Source organism: Furipterus horrens, unplaced genomic scaffold (genome assembly GCF_987537825.1).
Source record: "Furipterus horrens unplaced genomic scaffold, mFurHor1.1.pri manual_scaffold_5, whole genome shotgun sequence".
NCBI classification, from domain to species: domain Eukaryota; kingdom Metazoa; phylum Chordata; class Mammalia; order Chiroptera; family Furipteridae; genus Furipterus; species Furipterus horrens.
This window is the reverse complement of record NW_028327175.1, coordinates 92,450,013-92,471,524: the sequence shown is the minus strand read 5'-3', so window position 1 is coordinate 92,471,524 and position 21,512 is coordinate 92,450,013. Positions and strand designations below refer to the sequence as shown.

The following is a 21,512-nucleotide window of genomic DNA, read 5'->3' as shown; positions in this document are numbered from 1 at the left end:
ATTATAGTTGGCATCATTTGCTCTGACTGCTTAGAGTACAACCAGCACATCCTTTCACAGATTTCCAAAAACGCAAATAACTTTGGAAAAACTAACAAGACGGAAATTGAATGTGAAAGAAGGTACATCCTGGGTGGATAGAACTATGGCTACTTTTCTTTTGGATTATGTAGATTTTACTACTGATAATAATGGCAATAATATAAAGAACAACCACAGTAATAATTTTAATAAGGTTCGGATAATAATCTTACTTATTGGGCACTTACTATGTAGCAAGCCTCATAAGCTCTTTGTGACTGCCATCTTGTTTATTCTTCACAGAAATCATTTGAAATTGATAACTATAATCCCTATTTCACAGGGAAGGAATGAAGGCCCCAAAGGATAAGTCATCTACCAAAGTTCATCAGATAGAAAGGAATTCAAGTCTCAATGATTTTGCAACATGGTTTTTGTATAATACTTTCTCTGATCTAATTAATATGTTATTGGAAGTTTAGGGGAATGTTTTGTTCCTCTGGGATGTTAGTCTGGAAATCCTTGATGGGCAAGAGATGAAACATGAAATTATTTTTACTTAGAGAGACATTATAAAAAATAATTTTCAATAATAGTTATTCAGATGAATCAAGATTTTGGACAGCAATCTGAAAGGTGAAAAACTGCTTTCTATGAGAAGGGTAGAAGATAAAGGAGAGCCCCAGAAGATTGCAAGGCCATTGTTGACTTGCTTTGCCCCTTGTGAAGAGAGTCAATATCCTCTTGATGACTTAAATGGATTGAATTCCTTTTTTTTAAAAAGACTCTCTATTCAGCTCCCAATTACTCCCACTCCTGGACATTCTGGCTTCCAAGGGAATACATGCCAATGGTCAAAATAAGCCTGTTCTGCTATAGCAGAGACCCCTCATCATCACTGTCATCATCATCATCATCACCTTCATCATTACATTTATTGAACACTTTCTGGGCACCAGTCACTATTCTGAGCACTTTACATATGTATCCCATCTGATCCTTAACACAAACCTGTAAGACAGGCCCTTATGTAGTTTTCATTTTACAGCTAAAAAACTGAGGAAGTAAAAGTAATATGTCCTGTGTCATGCAGCAGCCAGTTATTGGGGGTGGAATTTTTCTTTAACCAGGTCCTCCTGACTTCAGAGCCTCTCCTCCATTGCCTATTGCATTAGTCTACCATTCACCATAATTTAGAATTTTCAAGCCTCACATTTCCCTTAAATTTTATGTTGTTTTTCTTCTTTAGGACACAAGTGACAATTTCTTCTCTGAGAAAGCAATTATTGCAAATGCTTACAAGATTAGAGTGTATTCTTATCTATCCTTTACAGGCATAATTTATGCAAGACACAATGCTTTCATGGAAAAATAAAATATTTAGTAACCCATAATGAGAAGAGCAAAATAGTAATAAGCAGTTCTGGGATTCAAGTTCCAAGATCAGATATTATTGTAATTGTAAAAAAAAAATGACACACACAAAAAACACCATACTAGCAAAATGTTTAAATGAAGTTCTTTGTAATCTCTTTAGAAATGGCTTTTCTCTTGAACACTATCTATAGAGTTCAATCAGGGAAAGATATTTGATAAATGTTCTTCAGGCTTGAAATTCAGAGGACTGGGAAATCTGTTTTTTGGCAGGTAAGGTTTCTTTTTTTTTCCCAGTCTTTCAGCTGCCAGGCAAAACAAAACAGAACAAAATAAAAAACAATACAAAACAAAAACCAGGTTTGCAAACTTTATCTACACATTTGAAGTAAAGATTTAAAGGAAATCATTTCTGAAATGTAGTTTAAACATTTTGAGGCACAAGAAAGTAATTTTGGTATGATTTATTCAGATTGGATCTCTAAACAATTCTAAGGGCACATCTCTTCATTCAGTTTTCTAGAATTATACGCAGTGGCAAGTTAACTGGAGAACTTGCTTTCATTAAAATTTCTAACCAGAAGTTATAAAAAAGTCTACCTTTTTGGAGGAGAGGGAGTGAGAAGGCAAAGAGAAGGGGCAGGGGTGACAAGCCACACACCAGGCCTCTGAAGGGCTTGGCCTCCGTCATCAACAAATAACCTCACAAAATAAGTATTGTCACGTCACTTCTACTCTATATATGAAGAAAATGAGGCTTGGTCAGCTTGGATGACCTTCCCACAGCAGCACAGTTTCTAAGTGTGCAAGCCCAGATTTAAATTCAAGTCTGCCTGACTTTCCATTACACCTAGAATGTTAAATTAAATCATTCACTTTTATGTTGTATTTTGGTGATGAAGGACATTTGACATATGCCACTGTCACAAACTGGAAGTGGTGGCTTCAGAAAAATATGAGCCCAACAGTAATCACTTTTAAGTTTTAATAATTTATCATCTGAGAGACTCACTTTGAGGTCCCTAACATCTAGTAATTAAACCATTCTACCTACACTGACATTCCAAGTAAGTCACATTACATATTAGAAATAAGCACTTTCTTTTCTAAATTTAGTAGTGATTTAAACGGAAATTCAGAAACCTTGCCTGAGGCGACATCTTCATACAACAATCTTACCTTTCTTCACAAGACTACACCAGCCCTGTTCATTTCTAATGGGTTCATCTTTCTGAAGATCATACTTTATCAAGTCAAAAGTGAAAAAAAACTGCAAAACCAAAATCAGACAAAAACAAGATTTAGTTATTTGTGCAGTGACATCTACTGGTAGGTTTTATGCTCAACTGAAATGAATTAGAAGGTGGATTTATTAAAACAAGGAGCCTTTACTGCTGAAACATTAAATATTTAGACATGAAAATCTGACACTTACTTTGCGCCCCCCCCTCCCTCGGCATTTCACCTAATGTCCCTAACCTAACACTGGGTACTTCTGTGCACTATTGTGGTGTGAGATGGCAAGTTCATTGGAATATCGTTATCATGCTGGGTACCAAGCTTATTGGACATCTCTCTTTGTCACTAAATATTTCCAGCTGCCCTGTTCCTACAATGTCCATTATTACCATGTCATGAGGTTCATAGATCCACTAAAATCTGACCCTGCAAGAGAATTACAGGTTGGTTCGATCCAACCCCCCCCCCTCATTTTATAGATGAGAAAATTGAGCTTTTCCTGATCAATTAAATAAGCAATCTTATTAAGGTAATTAGAAAACAGTAAACTAAAATGGAGGTAATTAAATGAAGTGAGAAAAAATAGGAAGAAAGGACAAATAGAGAGAAATAGGAGGAGGACAAGGAGGAGATGAGAAAAGAACAAATATAGAATAAGTAGAAAAAGATAAATAAGATCAATGGGATAAGTGTAATAGTATTATTTATTATAAAAGACTAAACATAAATATCTCTGATTTTTAATCTCAGTAAAATCATCATGTAACTAGAATCACAATTCATTATTTGGATTAAAATATAATTAAAATATAAACGGGAGCAACTAATATTGATTGAGCACTTAGAGTATGTCACTGTGCTAAGAGCTTAAGAGCAGTATTTAATTTCATTGTCAAAACACCCTGAGGTAGAAATTAGTATTATCCTATTTTAAGATGAGGTCCAATGAAAGATGCTGCAAAGCAAAATATATTGTTTTTCTAGACATAAAGATTCATTATTAAAATACAAGCTTGCATCTTGTTGGTCTTTGTCTGTAATTGGGATAACAGGATATTGGCCACTTGCCTAATGACTGGTAAAAATAAAGATTCCAGAAGTTCCGGAACTGCATTTATCACTTTGCCCAAACAAGAACAGAGCCCTGTTCATTATTCAATCTTTTCTCTGCTGTTTTAACATGCTTTATGTATTTTCAAAAATTTGCCCAGCAACTGGTATTATCAGCTTTAATGTTATTTCTTTTCAATTAACTTGGCAACCACATGCGTGGGTGATATTCACTCCATACTAAATCACCGTTCAGTGTGCCTGATGGTCCAAAACTGGGTAGTTTTATAATACAAATGAAATTTAACTTTATCACAGCATCTTCTAGAAGTAGTCAGGATTAGAGCATTAAGCCTCAGCCAGAGGGAGTTTTATATTCTTTTCCTGCCTTCAAGAGGTCCCACAAGATTACAAAAAAAAAAAAAAAAATCGGTGCCACACTTCAGTATGTCCTACATGTATATGCACATATACATCTTCAGCCTACACTGTGTACATCCTTCGTTTCTTCTGTCTCAGCATCTCCTTATGGTTCTTTAAAATATGTTCAATAATTTCACCAGGATATATCTTTCTAATGATCATTCTGTACCATATTTCATGCCCCCTGCAAATACAATGTGCTCTTTTGCTGAATATTCAAATCCTTATTCTAAGGAAGCTTTCTTCTATTAGGGTTCAAATAATTTTTTACTCTCTTTGATGTTTTTTTTCCCTTCAGGAACACCAATTAAGCATATTTCAGAACGTTGTCTGTTTTCAAAACTTGTCTTTTAAATTTATTTTATATTATTAAATGCATTTTCTTTTTATTGTTTGTGTGACCCCTTAATCCCATCCATCCATTTTGCTCCCGAACAATGATAACAGTCTTATTTTTAAGTTATTTATTGTGGTGATCATCTCTGTAATATTTTCATTTTTTTCTTCTATTAATTTATTTTTTTAACTGAGTATACCTAATTTCCAACTCCTTTTGTTGATTTAGGTTTCTCTTGCACTTTCATCTTCTTTGAGGAAAGAACATGTTATTGCAATTTTTGAGCCTATGGGAAATTGTTTTTCTAAATATATCCTGGCCATTTTGGAGGACTTATTATTTTGATGTGAATCTGTATTTTTTTTTCAGCTGCTTTTTATTTAGATTTATTCCCCACATGCTTTGCAAGTTTTATTTCCTCTAGGGGTTTCATGTTTGTTCCTTCCCAAGTACTACCTCTAGGGGTAGAAAAGAGGGCAGTGGATAACTTTTACTTGAGTTTGCTTCCCAAAGCAGTTTCCACCAAATTTTTTATACAGTTTGGTTGGGAGTATAGCACACAAGGACATTTGGATCATAGGAACTCTGTGTTGCTGCCTTATCTTTTTCCTTCACTTACTAAATCCTTTTTCTGCTTAGAGGCTGATTTCTCTCTGAGACAGTAAGTATGAGCCTCTGTTAGGTTTAAAGTCTTGAGAGACACACTTTTCAAATTACCCCATATAGTTATTGGTCCAATTTTTTTCTGATTGTCTGTTATGTAACAAAAACCATATGTGAATGTAATGTTAAAAGATGAAATCTTTGATATTAGGTTTTTTTTCATTTCCAAGTTGAAAAAAATAACCTAAAATGATTTGAGAGTCAGAAAATTTCTAAGTACATAGGAGCCAATCATGACTTCCTGCATTACTGACATTATAACCTGACAGGGAATTTAAGATAGAAAATTATAATAAAGGCAAAACAGTAATAAAAATAAATATTCTTTATTGTACCCCCTTGGGATGATTACTTTGGAATGATTAGGCTTCACTAAAGGAGCTTTTAACATAAATACCAATTTTTAATGGAATCAGTTCAATGAACTAAGAAAATTAACAGTAAGGAATATGAAAACTCAGTAATACCAGCACTTAGTTTCCCCAAATTATTTTTGTTCAGAATGCAGCCGCATTTTTGACATTGCAACAAGAACCTTAAAGTCCTAAAGAATGCATTATAAAAGTAGTTTGCACCTTCTTTAGGTTCCAAACAATAGGGAAATTTACACTGGCTTTGGATCTATGTTTCTACTATTTAAAAATTATATCTTTATATCTATTTTTATTTTTCAATTACAGTGTACATTCACTATCATTTTGGATTAGCTTCAGTTTACAACATATGTTATCTTTTTTGACACTACATGTTTTTTTACTATTAAAAAATGTTTGCTTTTTATTATTTCCTTCCTTTTAAGTTTGTTTTTTTAATTATCTTATTATAGAAATTGATATTTAGCTCACTAATTTTCAGCTGTTCTTATGAGTCTACAAATTTTAAAATGTAACATTTTCATTATAATTCAGTTCAAATTATTTCTAAAGTCTAATTTTTTTGTTGACTCATGAAAATTTAGAGATGTTTTATTTGCAATCATATAGGAGATGATCTACCTGTCATTTAAAAAATGTACTTTTACCTTAGTTAAACTGTTGTCAGAGAACACAATCCATATAAATTCAGTCTTTTGAAATTTTCTGGAATTCCCTAAGTGGACACAGTAATCTTTGTGAATTTTCATAAGTGCTTGAAAAGAATGAAAATTCAGCAGCTTTTAGATGTGGTGTCCTACATACGTTCATTAGTTCAAGTAGTTTGTTTATTGTATTATTCAAATATTCTCTATCATTAAAGTTTTTCTTTGTTCTGTCAAGTTTTGAAAGAGATGTATATAATATCTTACTGTTACCAAACAAAAAAGATGGTTTTGTTTGCCTGCCATCACAAAAGCCAAACTCATGAGGCAGCATCTGGTGAAAAAGGAAAAAGGTTTTATTCAGATGATGCATGATCTGGGAGAATGGTGGATCCCCATCTCAGAGCCCATCTCCTCTGCAAGACCAAGACAAAGTCCAACTGTCCTCAGTAAGACCAAAACAGGAGCCAGTGACCAGAGCTCCTGATCCCCTTTAAAGTACCATCCTTTGGAGCCCGCAGGTGGCTCCTAAGTGGTCATCCAGGTAGTTTAGCTTGTTCCTGGCTGCTGCCCATTTCAGGCTCCCTCCTGGCATCCATGGGCATGAGGCTGCAAGGGCCGCAAGGCTGTGTACTCCCAGACAAGAGAGCAGACAAATGCATCAGGAAATGCAGCAACAGATTAGAGACACACACACACTCACACTCACTCACACACAGGTAGAGAGAGGGAGAGGGAGAAGGAGAGTGTGAGGGAGAGGGAGAGGGAGAGAGAGACACTGAGAGACACTACCTCCTGGAGGCTATTGGCCATGTGGCTGCTACAGTATTCCCTCACTTATTGCAGATATATGTTCTAGACCCCATGCAAAGAGGGAACCTTACATTTATTCTACACTCTTAAACCTATGTAACTTTAACAACATACGTATACAGTACCGCAAAATCCCATGATATAGCGAAAAGTCCACGATAAATAATTAAATATTTTTTAAAATCCCACGATACAGTGAGGCCATGATAAGTGAACTGCGATATGGAGAGGATTACTGTATGGGAGAATAGGCGAGTGCAACATCCAAGTAGTGAGCCACGAACAGGAGAGTTTCTTTGTTCCACTGAAAGACCCAGTGCTTTCTCAAAAATGACCAATCAACTTCCTAAATTTTCGTGTGCTTCAGGTGGGTCCACCTCCCAACCAATCCGTTCTTTCCCCAGGCAAAACTGACAGGCCTTGACTTCTGGCCAATATGGAGGCCTAGACTGACACACTCCGTCTCCCTCCACAACTAAGAAGGAATACAACTACCTCAAAACTAGAAACAACTAGAAGTTCCAGAAAATCAAACTGCATGGAAACAAAGATATAAAGAAGAAATACTCATCCAAACAGGTAGGAGAGGCAGAGCCAGGGGGGAGAGGATGTGGTGTGGTGGTGGCAGCAGCGGCCGCAGCGGCAGATCAGTGGAAAGCACAGTTACACATTTAAAAAAGTCAGGAGGGACAACTGGGGAGCGTTCCCAGCTCTTCACAAGACCTCCCAGTTCACGGTCCCAGCACCAGGGAAAATCAAGCCTCATTGCTTTTGACTGTGCAAAGCAGTGGGGGTTGGGGAGGAGGCAGAAACTGCTGGTCTCTCAGCAGAGTCCGCTTATTTAAAGGGCCGCCATGGACCTAGAATGTCTACAGACCCATCCACTCTGGGAACGACAGTCAGGGCAACAGCTAGAGAGGCACCAGTCCCATACGAAAGTGGAAGAAGTGCCTGGAAAAGGGGTGAGTGCTGGGCAAGCAGCATTGTTCCTTCTCAGACCCCTCCCCCACATACAGCCCCACAACATGGTGAACCAGGTTGCCTTGTACTGACGAATCCCTAAGGTTCCACCCCTTACAACATAACAGGAGTGACAGCTCTACCTAAGACACAGGGGCAAACATACACAGGAGACTTCCCGGCAATATGGTGGTCTAGACTGACACACTCCATCTCCATCTACAACTAAGAAGGAATACAACTACCGCAAAACCAGAAATAACCAGAAGTTCCCGAAAATAAATAAAAGTCCAACGTATGAAGTTATAAAGAAGTGGTGTTCATCGGGATGAGTACGAGGGCAAAGCCGGGGTGGAGAGGTCAAGCTGTGCTGGCAGTGGCAGTAGTGGCATGATGGGGGCAGGATGGCGGTAAGCACAGACACCTGTATTTAAGGGGAGGCAAGAAGCGCCTGGGGAGCATCCCTGGCTGCAGACCAGACCTGTGAGCTTGTGATTCCAATGCTGGGGAAGGCAGATCTCCGTTGCCTTGGACTGTGAGGGCTGGAGGGGGTGGGGATGGAGGAGGAGGCTCCCGATCTCTCAGCGGAGAGTGAACGGCAGGAATTCATCTTGGACCCCTGCCCCCACACAAAGCGCCGCAGTGTGATGAGAAGGGTCTTGTGGTAGTTACGAGTGCATGGGGCTCTGCCCTGTATAGTGCAGGAGGTGTGACAGCCCTGCCCAGGAAGCAAAGCTAAACACAAAACTGTCAGGATGGCACAGATCATGATAGAGATCCTAGTGATGCATCTGACCAGACAGTAAATATCTAATCTAATGAAGTAGCAGATAGGAAATCTTTCCGAGGCCCAGTTCATAGCTTTGGTTATATGAATGCTTACAGACCTAACATCAGATCTTAAACAAGACAAGGAAGGAATAAAGGCTAGTGCTGCTGAAATGAATGAAAACACATACAAAACTAGTGGTGAGGGAAAGAAAACCAGGGATCAAATCAACAAATCAAAACATAGGGAAGGAACAAAGACTCAACCAGTGCAGAAAGAGGAAACAAAAAGTGAGGAATATGAGGAGAGGCTCAGAAACCCATGGGACACCTATAAGTGGGCCAACATCCAAATCATAGGGTTGCCAGAAGGTGAAGAAGAACAAGTAGAAATTGAAAAATTATGTGAAAAAATAATGAAGCAGAACTTCCTGAATTTGGGGAAGGAAATAGACTTACAGGTCCAGGAAGCACAGAGGGTTCCAGAAAAACTGGACCCAGGGAGAACCACTCCAAGACACATTATAATCAAATTGTCAAAAATTAAAGATAAAGAGAGAATCTTAAAAGCAGCAAGAGAGAAGAAAAGAATCGTGTACAGAGGGGTCCCAATTAGACTATCAGCTGACACCTCAAGGGAGACCCTGCAGGCAAGAAGGGACTGGCAAGAAATATTCAAAGGAATGAAAAGCAAAAACCTACAACCACAATTACAAGATCCAGCGAAACTGTCATTCAGAATAGAAGGGCAGAGAAAGTGCTTCCAGGACAAAGTAAAGGGAAGGAGTTAATCAGATCCAAACCACTGTTATATGAGATGTTAAAGGGACTTGTTTAGGAGAAAGAGGATCAAAACTGAACATTAAAGTGAAAACTATATCACAACAACCAGCAACAGAAGCTGGGGAACCGAAACAAAGGCAAACTAAGTAGGCAACAAGAGTGGGAAAATAATTATAGGTATGGGGAACATTTGGGGGGGAGGTCAGTGGGGACTGGGAAGGGGGGACAGAGAGGGAGATGATACAGGAATTAAGAATCATAGTAGGAGGGAGTGGAGTAGACAGGAAGATGTTGAGAAGAACTATATGCACAACCAATGGGCATGGACTAAGGGGGTGGGACCACTGGAGGAACGGAGATCAGTGGGTGGAGGGGAACAGAGAGAAAAGAAATTGGGACAACTGTAACAGCATAATCAATAAAGCATATTAAAAAAAAAAAAAAAAAAAAAGACTGACAGGCCTCTTTGGTCCAGAACCTCCCCTGCCACCATTTTGATTTCGATGGCACATGTTTCTGCCTTCCCTTGGTCCCACCCCCAGTCTGGTATTGGAGGGGCAGGGGGAAGGGCTTTATTCATGCTCAGTGTAAGAGCCTCCTCCTGCAGCCATCTTGCCTGGGGATGGGGGAAGACTCCCCCCAGACTCCAAATGACCGCCACCTGTAGTAACATTACTATGATTCTTAATTTATTTTCCCTTAAGGTTATATAAATTTTTAGACTATTTTATTTATTTTCAATTTTTTTCTTTAAAAAATATTGTTGAGTACTAATTTTATTTGACACTTATTTTCTCTAAGTCTGGTGAAGATAATCTGTCTACTATCTTTTGTCTTCCATGGTTGCTATTGAGAATGCAGGTATAAGTCTTTCTGAAGAAGGTGATTTTTTTACCTGCTTTTAAGATTTTAGTGGTATCTTGATATAGTTTTTAAACCACAGAAGTTTAAACATAATTTCTGAATGATATAAAAATGAAAAGTAATTAGAAATAATGGATTGAAAATACTCAAAGATAATGGAGTCAAATTAATATATATCAGAATCTATGCCTGCTTTTTATACTTTTATCATTAAATTTTAAAACTAAACAAAAGAATTAGGCATCATTATTCCCATATGATAGAAGGAAAGGATGGGAGGTTGAGGTTTTCATAACTTATAGTTTACCTAGAGGCCACTGCTTTATTTATAGAAGTTCTCAACTTTAAAAAAATGCGTGATAATATTTACCATAATGTACAAACACAAAACTAAAAGAGAGGTCAGCAGGTCTCAAAATATTTCTTTTGTAAGGAAAAAAAATAGTACTTACTTTGTAAAAGAAATTTGTTCTCCCGACTGCTCCAATTTTCCCAGTATGATTCATAAAACAAATGTTCCCTTCAGTTGCTCCATAAAGCTCACACATCTTAATATTTCCAAACCTGTCTAAAAATTCTCTCCATACATCAGTCCGTACACCATTTCCAACTGCCAAACGCACCTGATGATCCTTTTCTCCTTGTCTCTGTTAAAAAAAAAAAAAAGATTTTACTTGTATTTGTTAAATTCTAATTCCCAATTCTTTCTTTTATTACTATCACATAAATGGTAAATATCTAGAAGTTGCATAAGTGCAATAATGGAAGGAAAGTAAAAAAAGAAACTCATGTAACTGTTACAGAACCATGTCCAACAGCTAATGAAACTAAACTGGCCCAGAGCAATATGGCTTTTATTTTCCCATATATGGGAAAAGCTCTTCCTAAACTCAGGCATATTGAAACATTATTTTGGTACAGATCAGGTAAGGAAGAAAGTATATTTCAAGAAAAAAGCATTACTTTAAAAATATTGTAAAATACATGAGTTTGTATTATTAGCTATATCATTTATTATCAATATAATTTTGAATAAGAGGTTGAATAATATTCCAATTCTCAGTTTATTAGTCTGCAAAAACTGATAATAATATCTATCTCACTTACATACCGTAGTATACAGTTAAGCCCAGTGCTCAGCCTACAGTAAGCAATAAACTGAAGTTATTTAAACACTGTAATATTTGGCTTTCAAATATTATGATTACTACTTGCAATATTATATTTTTCAATGTGCAATGCTCTAATATTTAGTTCTAGACAATATTTTGATTTCAAAGGAAAACTAAAACTATATTTATCCTATATTCAATAATCACTATGTTAATTAATATGAATTATACAACCATCAAAAATCATAACCTGTTAGAATGACTGTTAGCAAAATGACAAGAAATAACAAGTGTTAGAGAGGATATGGAGGAAAGGGAACCCTTGTGCACTGCTGGCGGGATTTCCACAGTGAATTGCAACCACTATGGGAAGATGTGGAGTTTCCTCAAAAAATTAAATATAGAACTACCAAATGATCCTGCGATTCTTCTTCTGGGTATTCATCTGGGGATGCGAAAACACTAATTTGAAAAGACAACATACTCCTGTGTTGACTGCAGAGATAACGTTATCGACAGCAGGAGAGTACTGTTTATCCTGAGAGTACTATTTGACTTTTTTAAACTGTTAAAAACTAATTTGATAAAATAAAAATTAAATTAAAAAAATAAATAAGTGACAGCTAAGACTGTGGGTACATTGAAAACAACAGTCTGACTTGTTGTGGACTTAGGCCCGCATTACGGGGGTTTAAGTTAAATATTTTACAGGTAGAGAAAAAACTCATATAACAGCAGCTCCTTCCAAGATAGAGGATTCTTTTCAACTACTAAATATAATTCTGAGCTGTCTTCCCTGGGCATGGGCATGCACCTATGGGCATGTCAGATATTGCCTACCTGGCAGGAACTAGCTCTTGGACCTCCCACTGCTGTTTTCCTATATGAAACACTAGAGTTGGGAAGTCTTAGGATTCATTCTGCTAGAACAGAGAACACTCTAATATGGCTCAATTCTTGGATGTTTTTCAGGTCAGAGATGAGTTTTAGCAAGTGTTATTACTTATAAAATGTGTTGGCATATTCTGGAAACCAATAAAGAGTAATCTAATGAACAAAATAAACTAATGAGCAAAACAGAACCAGAGACATGGAAACAGGGAACAGACTGACAGCTGCCTGAGAAAAGGGTTTGGGAAATGGTGGATAGAAGGGGAAGGGATTAGTCCAAGCACATAAGAACACATATAAATGACCCATGGACATAGACAATGATGTGGGAATAGACTGCAGGAGCAGGGAGTGAGCTGGATGGAGGAGAGCAATGGGAGAAAAATTGGGACAACTGTAATAGAATAAACAAGAATAAAATAAAGAAAAAAAGATTAAAAACTTCCCCAAATATCTAATTTTAATGCAGTTCCAGTAAAAATAACATAGTTTTTGAGGGGGGAGGGAGGTGTTTTATAAACCACAGTCCATTGACTTTAATCTTTGTGGGCTATAGCTACAGAAGCTTATTAAATAAGAATAAACACTCATCCAAAATGATTTAATTGATATAGAAAATCAAATTATCAAAACTAAGGAAAGGTTTTTGTCAAGAAATATAAAATTCATTTATTTAACTCTCAAGTTATTTTTATTCTATTTCCCTCTCTTTTAAAAGAAAATTCAGATCATGCTTTAGGGCATATGAGGGCATATGAGAAAAGATTAACTGATTCATTATTTCATGTTGTGGAAAAAAGAGAATTTATATCTCCTCATGTTGAAATGTATGCATATGATAGAAAGTTTTGAAAGTACAAAAAAATGAAAAAAAAAGTAAGCTGTAATCTACCACACCAACATGATTATTTTCATATATCAATATAAAAAGTTATAAGCACACTTTATATAGAACTATCTACTATTCTACTTTATTAATATATATTACATTCTGAGCACTATTCTAAATTCTGAGCTCTTATCTTTTAAAAACATGATTATATGATTTTCATATAATGATACCACAATTTATTTACTGTCATCTATTTTTGGATAACTACACTGTTTATAAATATGTACTCATAAATAATACTGAGTGAATATTTTTAGAAATCTTTTCATCTCATTAGGATAGACAGATTCCTGGAAGAAGATAATAGTTGTAAATATTTTTATGATTTTGCTATCAAATTGTTGTATAAAAAGACCATCCTATTTACAAAATGCCTCCTCAATGCACTAGAACTAAAGATTTCCATTTAGTTTTAAACATCATTGATTTGATAAGAAAACATGGTGTATTCATTTTTAGATTCAATTTGTTTTTCTTTGATTTTAGACAAATTGAATGTCATATGATAAATAAAATTAACATTTTATGTTAATAGCATTATTCATTTCCTTTTATTTTACTTTTAATATTTTTATTCAGTGTGTTTATTTTTATAATTAAATATATTATTCTCTTCTCTTGTTCACGTTTTTAAATTTATGATTAAGTCTCCTTTCTCATCCCATAGCCAAAAAAAAAAAAACAGATTTTAATTTAATCATTATATTCATCTAGAACTAAACCTGTGAGAAAGGTGTAGCATTTAAAATTTTATATAATGATTTATTTCATTTATTGCCAATTCAGACTTCATAAAAGTTTAATTTTAAATTCTTTCAACTATACTTATACAAAGACTTGCAAATAAAAGTTCCTCAATTAATAAATGTCTAAAATCTTACAAACATCTTTAACCGATTTTTCTAAGATGTATAAACAAAATACTTTTAAACAATTCTTTAAAAATCTTCCTTTAAAAGGTAACTAAGAATCTATATAAAAGCACTACTGAAGGAGTAAAATATAAATGATGTAACTGACATGTGATATAAATGAGTTATTTTACAGTTTATTGAGATAATTATCTGAAGTTGTCATTGACATTTTTCAGATTTTGTTTGCCTGATTCAAATTATGATCCAGGTAATATATATAAAAATAATATGTAATAACAAAAATATATAAAAATAAATAAAAATAATATAAAAAATAATAATGTAAAAATTATGTGAAGCCCTATAGCAAGCCCAAAGATACTGTTATATTTGGCGAACACACACACACACGCACGCACACAAACTCTTACTCACTTATATGTATATGCATATAAGGAGAGAGAGAAAGGAAAAAAACCCAGAAGATTTTAAAAAGTAAGTTTACATAGGAATGAAAATTTTATCTGAAAGATATATAAAATAAGATGTTATCACAAAGACGAAATCAAGGGTTAGCAAACTATAGCCTACAGTGGCCAAATCTAGACTATTTCCTGTTTTTTTTAAAATTAATTAATTAATGGGGACCACCGTTCTAACAATTACCCCCTCTCAGACTTAAGACCCTTTATAATTTTATAAAGGACAATGGTTGAAGGTCTCGCACTCCTCTAGCTGCTTCAAGCTGGACATGGTCATCGTCCTACCTACCCTTGGGTCCAGAAATCTCTAATAAGAGGGGGTGTGGAGGGGAGGATGGCCTTCCCACATGGGCAAGAATCTTGCAGACAGACTCCAGATCAGTTGGTTGTCCCCAGGCAAAGGCATGCTCGGTTTAACAAGCTGTCACTCTTGTACATATTCTGGGGGCAACAGATTTGGCAACAGGGTTAAAAGGCATCATTGAAACCATAACCACTAGATGACAAAAGGCAGGGATTAATTTTTCAATGTCCCACATTAGGGAAAAGAAGGGCTTCTTTGGAGGAAGGTGTGCAAGGCATGTCACACCTGTCCAAAGCCCTTTTGCCCACTATACTTAGTTTGGGCTGAGGGGAATATTTTTATTTATTTATTTGTTTGTTTGTTTATTTATTTATTGTATATTTTATTGATTATGTTGTTACAGTAGTTCCAATTCTCCCCCCCTTGCTCCCCTCCATCCAGCACCCTGAGGGGAATATTTTAGGTTTCCCCCCCTCTCAGGCCTCTGGGCTCTTTCTGTCCAAGCCATTAGGATAGAAAAGGGAAACCAGTTTTAAAGTGAAGCCCACAGACCACCGCATACTTAGTTCAGGCAAACCACTGACTCTCAGGAGGCAGCGCTGCAGACAGGATTGAATGAGACCTATATGTAGAGACAATCACTCAGGTAATGAGACTATCTCCTGTTTTTATAAATAAAGTTTTATTAGAACATAATCATAATCACTTATATGAATTGTCTATTGCTGCTTTTGCAACACAAAGGCAGATTTAAGTAGTTGTGACAGAGACAGAATGACCCACAAAATCTAAAATAATTACTACTCTGATACTATATAGAAAAAGCTTGCTGCTTCTGTCCTAAATTATAAGTAAAGTTAAAAAAAAGCAACAAATTCTTAATATTGACACAAGTCAAGCACTGTCTGGTTAACTGGGCAGTACTGGTGCTACAAATATTGGTGCATTAAGCTTTCTCATCCAGATTCTCATGCATGTTCATTTTACATTTCTCACAAAGGGCCTTATCTCATTGGAAATAACTGGGCATTGGTTTCATTTGTAAAGGAGGTGAAGAGCTTCTTAGACACATTGAGCATATTGGTAGGTGGGCAAAATATTGGTCAAATAAGCCTTTAAAAAAACAACTGCCTGACTAGTGATGTTGCAAAGCTCTCTTGTGACCCTGGAAGATGACTGGAAGCCAAGAGAGGGCATCAAGCAGAGCCCGATGTAAAAGCAACATTAACTTGGCTCCAACTGTTATGATGGACTGAGAGGATGCCAGGGGTCCGGAATAGTGGCTGAAGTGGTCCAGATAAAAGACAATATGGGAAGAACCCAGATTGTGGTCAGGAAAATGGAAAAGGAGAGTCAGCAAAATGACAAAGGTGAGGAAGAAAAAAATAATCAGAATTGGAAAAAAGAGCCTTAAAAAGTGACCCTGGAAAATGTGGAAATTGAGAAAACTAATTATTTTTGTTTTTACATGTGTCCATTTTGAATTTGTTGTGAAACTAGCAGTGTTTCATCTAAAATAGAACCAAGTGTTCATAACACCTGTGTATAATTTTAAAAATCCCCTTTCTCTGTTCATCAATTCCCTCAAGCCTTCTTTAGAACAAATTCCTATTCATTTTAATTTTTCCTGAGCCATGAGGTTACTACCTAAATATCACTGGATATCTAAGTTATGCTGGGAATAGAATGAGGAGAGCATGCATGCATAAATATGCATACAATTAAGTAAATGAATGAATATATAACACCTGCATATATATACAAGAGAAATACTAGTGTGGAAGAGAGAGACAGAGATGGACAGAGTAAGAGAGAGTGCAGTGAGAGACAGAGACAGACTGAAAGCAGGGAAGACAGAGTGAAAGTTAAAGAAAGTGAAAAAAGACCCACAAAGAAAGCAAGAGAGACACAAGGAGCAAGATGAGAGACAGAGAGAGAATACAAACAAAACAGAGTGAAATGGAGATTCTACATATAAACACAGACACAGTGACAGATGCAGAGAGAGACCCACACACTGAGAGAGATACAGACACACACACACGGAGATGCTCTTTCTTTCATGCACATGTGCGCACACACAGTCACTGTCACTCTCTCTCTCTCTCTCTCTCTCTCTCTCTCTCTCTCTCTCTCTCTCTCTCTCTTTCTCTCTCAGAAAAGCAAAAGCAAACCCAAACAAACCTGGACACAGACAGACATACTCAAAGGAGAGAGGGCCGCACACATAGACATCCAAATATGTAGATGCACAGAGACATAGATATTGAGACACACAGAAAGACATACATGAAAATACAATAGAAAGACATACAAACAGAAATTGATGGAGAGGGAGAGACCAAGAAAGAGAGCAGATGCAGAAATGCAGAGTGCAGAACAGGAACAAGAAACATGTTTGCAGCCAAATCAGGAGAAGCAAAGGGAGTGAATATGTTTGAGTTCCATGTCCAAGTATTATTTCATTTTAATCACCACGACACTATAAAATAAAAGCATTATCCCCATTTTGCACATTGAGATAATGAAGTTCAGGTCCAAGATCACATACCAAATAAACAGAGACAGAATTTGAACACATTAAAATGCAAGTGCTATGTGGGCAGGGAATGTTGCCTACTCTATCCTCTGCTGTACCAATTGCCTAGGATGATGCCTGGTGCATAAGAGATGCTCACAACCCATTTGTGAAAAAGAAAGGGAGGGAAGGCAGGTTCAAGAAAGGAATGCAGGGAAGAGGGAAGGGGGGAGTGAGGGAAGGAAGGAGAGAAAGAAAAGAAAGGGAGAGAAAAATCAGCTTAAAAAAAAAAACCCTTAAAAGCCCATACTCTATTTTTCTAAGCCTTTCCCCATGATTTCATTAATGGGAAGCAATCAGAACACGAGTTTCTAATTCAGTAGTGTTTAAATGTTGACACACTCCCACATACATATAGAGCAAGCCATTTTACGATATGCAGAAAGTACTCATTTTATCTTCAGCCATTTAAAATCCCATTTGGAATTTAAAAGAGGATTAGCTGAATGGGTCAGAGCTTTTAATGCTGCCCCAAATCTTGGATTTTCAGCAGACCAGTTTCCTCTGGCCTTCAGTGCCATGCGTCAAACTTATGAGACTGTACCAGTAAGAGGCACATTGACAAACAAGAACCAAGGCTCTTGTTTTCTAAAAACCTTCTTTGGGACCTGTTTTTCCAGCAGTGCTGTCTGTTGACTTGCTATAGTTCAGTCACTGTGAGGCAATGACTGAACTATAGTGACCTCCTACAGGGTCACAGGTTTATTTATTCAATTGCCAGAGAGAGCAGGCCTCCCACAAAGTCTCTTTCTTTCAGAACATGTGCTTAATCCGACTCAGAGAATCCGTGACACACCCAGGCTGAATGGCCTCTGGATACGCCTATAAAAAGTGAAACTGGAAGTTCTGTTTACATGCAGGTAGTTTTGTAGCAACCTTGATTTCTCGGTCAACAAAGACTGTACTGTTTGTTAATAGATGGAGAGATAGAAAAGAAACATAATTTCATAGTGAAAACAAAAGGGCATCATTTCTCACTGATAATTACACATGCACGTGCCACACCAACCTCCCCCACAACGATAACTACAGGTTCCAACAGTTTGCTTCCTTCACAGACACTAATATACACACTGAAAAATATGACAGCAAGCCAAGTAGGAGTTATAGAACAGGTACAAAATAACATTAAACACAAACAAGATATCAGAGAATCCTTATACTGAAGCAGGAAAGGAATGGTAGTGGGAGAGGGTGTGGCCTCTTTTGAGAGAGGTTGGGAGAGTACATAAAATTCGAAGCGTGCCACGCTGAGACAGTCGGGGCTCCAGCTGTCCCCTAAAAGTGTCTGTCATGTTGCCTCTCCAGCCTGGGTTTGGGCAGGCCATGGTTTCAGGGATGCCAGCCATCAGTTCACAAAACATTTTAAGGCATAAGTAATAATTAGAAAATATCTCTGTGATCTCAAGTGCTACAGCAAAAAACAAACAAAACAAAACCACATTGTGGGCTTATTTCAAATTCATTTTCTAGATACTATAGCAATAGGGATTGCCATTAATAGACCAGCTATTCTGAATAGGTGTTTTCTATTAAAGTGGGAGAAAAACAATGCTTCAGACCAGAGACATTTCCATTGCCTTGGACAGAAAGACAAGCTCCAAGAATCTGCAACACTTGCCTCTAACCTAAAAAAATGGCTGTGTAGACATAAAGGGAAATTGCTATTCCCTGAAAACCCAGGAAAAGGGTCACCTGAGCCACAACTACCATGATTCATTAATGAAACGTTCTAAAAAGTGCAGATGCCCATTAGTAAGATCGTTTCTGCTGTGAGCTGGATGCAGCGATGGCCTGACACCCTCTATGCAATGATGCAAATCTCTGAGTTCCCTAAACTCCCGCTTTGGGCAATGTCCTCCCCAGGAAGTCTGACTTTCTCATTATAACTGAGCTTCCCTTGCAGGTCTAGGACTAGGGAAAAATTGGACTGGTCACGAGTACATACGTTCCCAGCAACTGGGGTTGTTATATTTATCACTTGATTTTTAAGAAATAATTCTACAAATTTTCATTGAGCATCTACTATGTGTCAGACACCATTGTAGGTACTAAGGATACAACAGAGATAAAAATAAACATTAACTCCCTCCTTTCCTGGAACTTATAGTGTGTGTGAGCTAATGTAAGGGTAATATGTAAGAAGTTAATAGGTTATATGAAGAAAAACAAAGCAGTGAAAGAAGAGAAGACAAATATTGTAATAAAGAGTTTGACTCCATTCGTGATGTTTAACTATTGATAACGTTCAGCCCCACCAGTGCTCTTTCCTCTTCTGCCCACATCTGGCAAGCCAATGAGAAAGCCCTGTGCTCTTTCCTTTGGCACCAACAGGAAGTTCAAGGCACACAAGCAGTTCTGTATGCACAAGACTCCTTATCCCAGTGCTGCCTGATTATCACAATAAAACCTGAACCAGTCTCTCCCTACTTTTTCAAGCCATTTTTCAACATGCTTAGGACTGTGCCCTGCTTACCCCAGGAAGCCCCATTATATGAATAATAAACCTTTTCATATTACCCCAGTGCACATGTGGCATCAACATAACTAAATTTAGGGTACAGGGCCTATCTGAGTTGGTTAAGGTGACCATACCAGACATTAATAGGGACTGTGGCCAGAAAAGGCCCTGCCTAGGGGGGTATGTGACTGGGTTAGGAAATATCCAGGAGAACATTCAGTGGGGGGAAACTGAAAGTCCTGGTGCATTGAAGGAAAAGCAAGGAGGTCGGTGAGGCTGCAGTGAAGTAGAGTGGGTGTGGGATAGGGGCTGCAGGGTCAGGGCAGGTCCCAACAGGGGAACAGATCACTTAGAGCTGTGGGGTCTGTGCTAAGGGAATTTGGATTTTCTTCTAAGTAAACCATCAGAGGGATCTGAGTAGTAAAGTGAAATAATCTGACTTAAACTTTAATAGAATCATATCAACTGCTATTCCAAAGTAGAACTTGAGAGGGCTAAAGTGGAGTTAACAAGAGGCTATTGCTAACATTTTAGGCAGGAAGTAATGCTGACTTAAATGAGAGCAGCAGGTAGGTGGTAAATTGCGCTTTGACTGGATATATTTGAAAGTACAATCTGCAGGATTTGCTCATGGATTAAACAGGAGGTGTGAGGAAAAGAAGTTTCAAGGTAGATTCCTGATTTTTTGTGACTGAATATCTGGAAGGATGGAGTTGCCATTAACTGAAAAAGGTCAAGATGGCAAGGAATGCGTTTTGATGAAGGAGGTGGGAAACAGGCTTTGGCCATTTTTGACATCAGATGTCAATTAGATTTCTAAGTAGGAATCTAGACATATAAAACTTAAAATCAAGGGAGAAGACAGGGCTGGAGATATAAATTTGAGAGTTAAGTTGTAGATGGTATTGCAGCCAGGAACATGTTCAGGGGAAGAAAGAAGAGAGAAAAGAGAAAAGGTCTGATTTAGAGTCCTGAGCACTCTAACATTTAGAGATCAGGAATATTGAGGAAGATCCAGCAATGGAGATAATTTAAAGCTATAAACTGGCATTTTTGAGCCTGGTGTATATGAATCTAATCTAAAGACATGTACTGATTAAATGGGGTTGTGAACCTGTCGGGCTGAAGACAAGATCTTTAATTTTCGCACATTCACTGAGATGAAAACCATCTTGTGATGCCTCTTGGGAGAAGGCTGTCTCCTTTTCCAGATAGCCCCTAGCACTGTGGTCAGTCTGTTTCCATGGGAATTTCTATGCTTAAGTTAATTCATTAATCCTTATACAAACTCTGGATGTAACTGTTATTATATTCATTCTACAGATAAAAAAAACTGAGATCAGCGTTGCTCAGAAAAGCAAGGTCATTTGCTCAAGATCACAGAGCTTGGAAGACATGGAATTTAGGCTTGAATGTCAAGCTCCCCAACTCCAAGGACAAAGAAATAAATGACTTGCCTGATGTCACACGGTGAATTACTGGAAAAGCTGGAGTTAGATTCTTGATCTTTTTTAATCTAAATTAATTGCTATGTATTTTTTCCATTAGGAGCAAAATGATCTATTGGAAAATTATAGTCATTAATCATTTGCTGAAGATAATTGTATTTGCTGTTAAGTCCTCAC

The 21,512-nt window shown here is 37.1% G+C and overlaps 1 protein-coding gene across 1 annotated transcript in view; it reads right to left on the bottom strand.

Annotated features, from left to right (window-relative positions):
• Positions 1-21,512, bottom strand: part of SLC27A6 (solute carrier family 27 member 6) — an 81,581-nt gene that overhangs the window by 17,476 nt on the left and 42,593 nt on the right. The window contains exons 5-6 of the mRNA XM_090279080.1: positions 10,766-10,960; positions 2,575-2,665 (exon numbers count right to left, since the gene is read on the bottom strand). Coding sequence (XP_090135206.1) covers positions 2,575-2,665; positions 10,766-10,960 — 286 coding nt within the window. The remainder of the gene's footprint in view (positions 1-2,574; positions 2,666-10,765; positions 10,961-21,512) is intronic.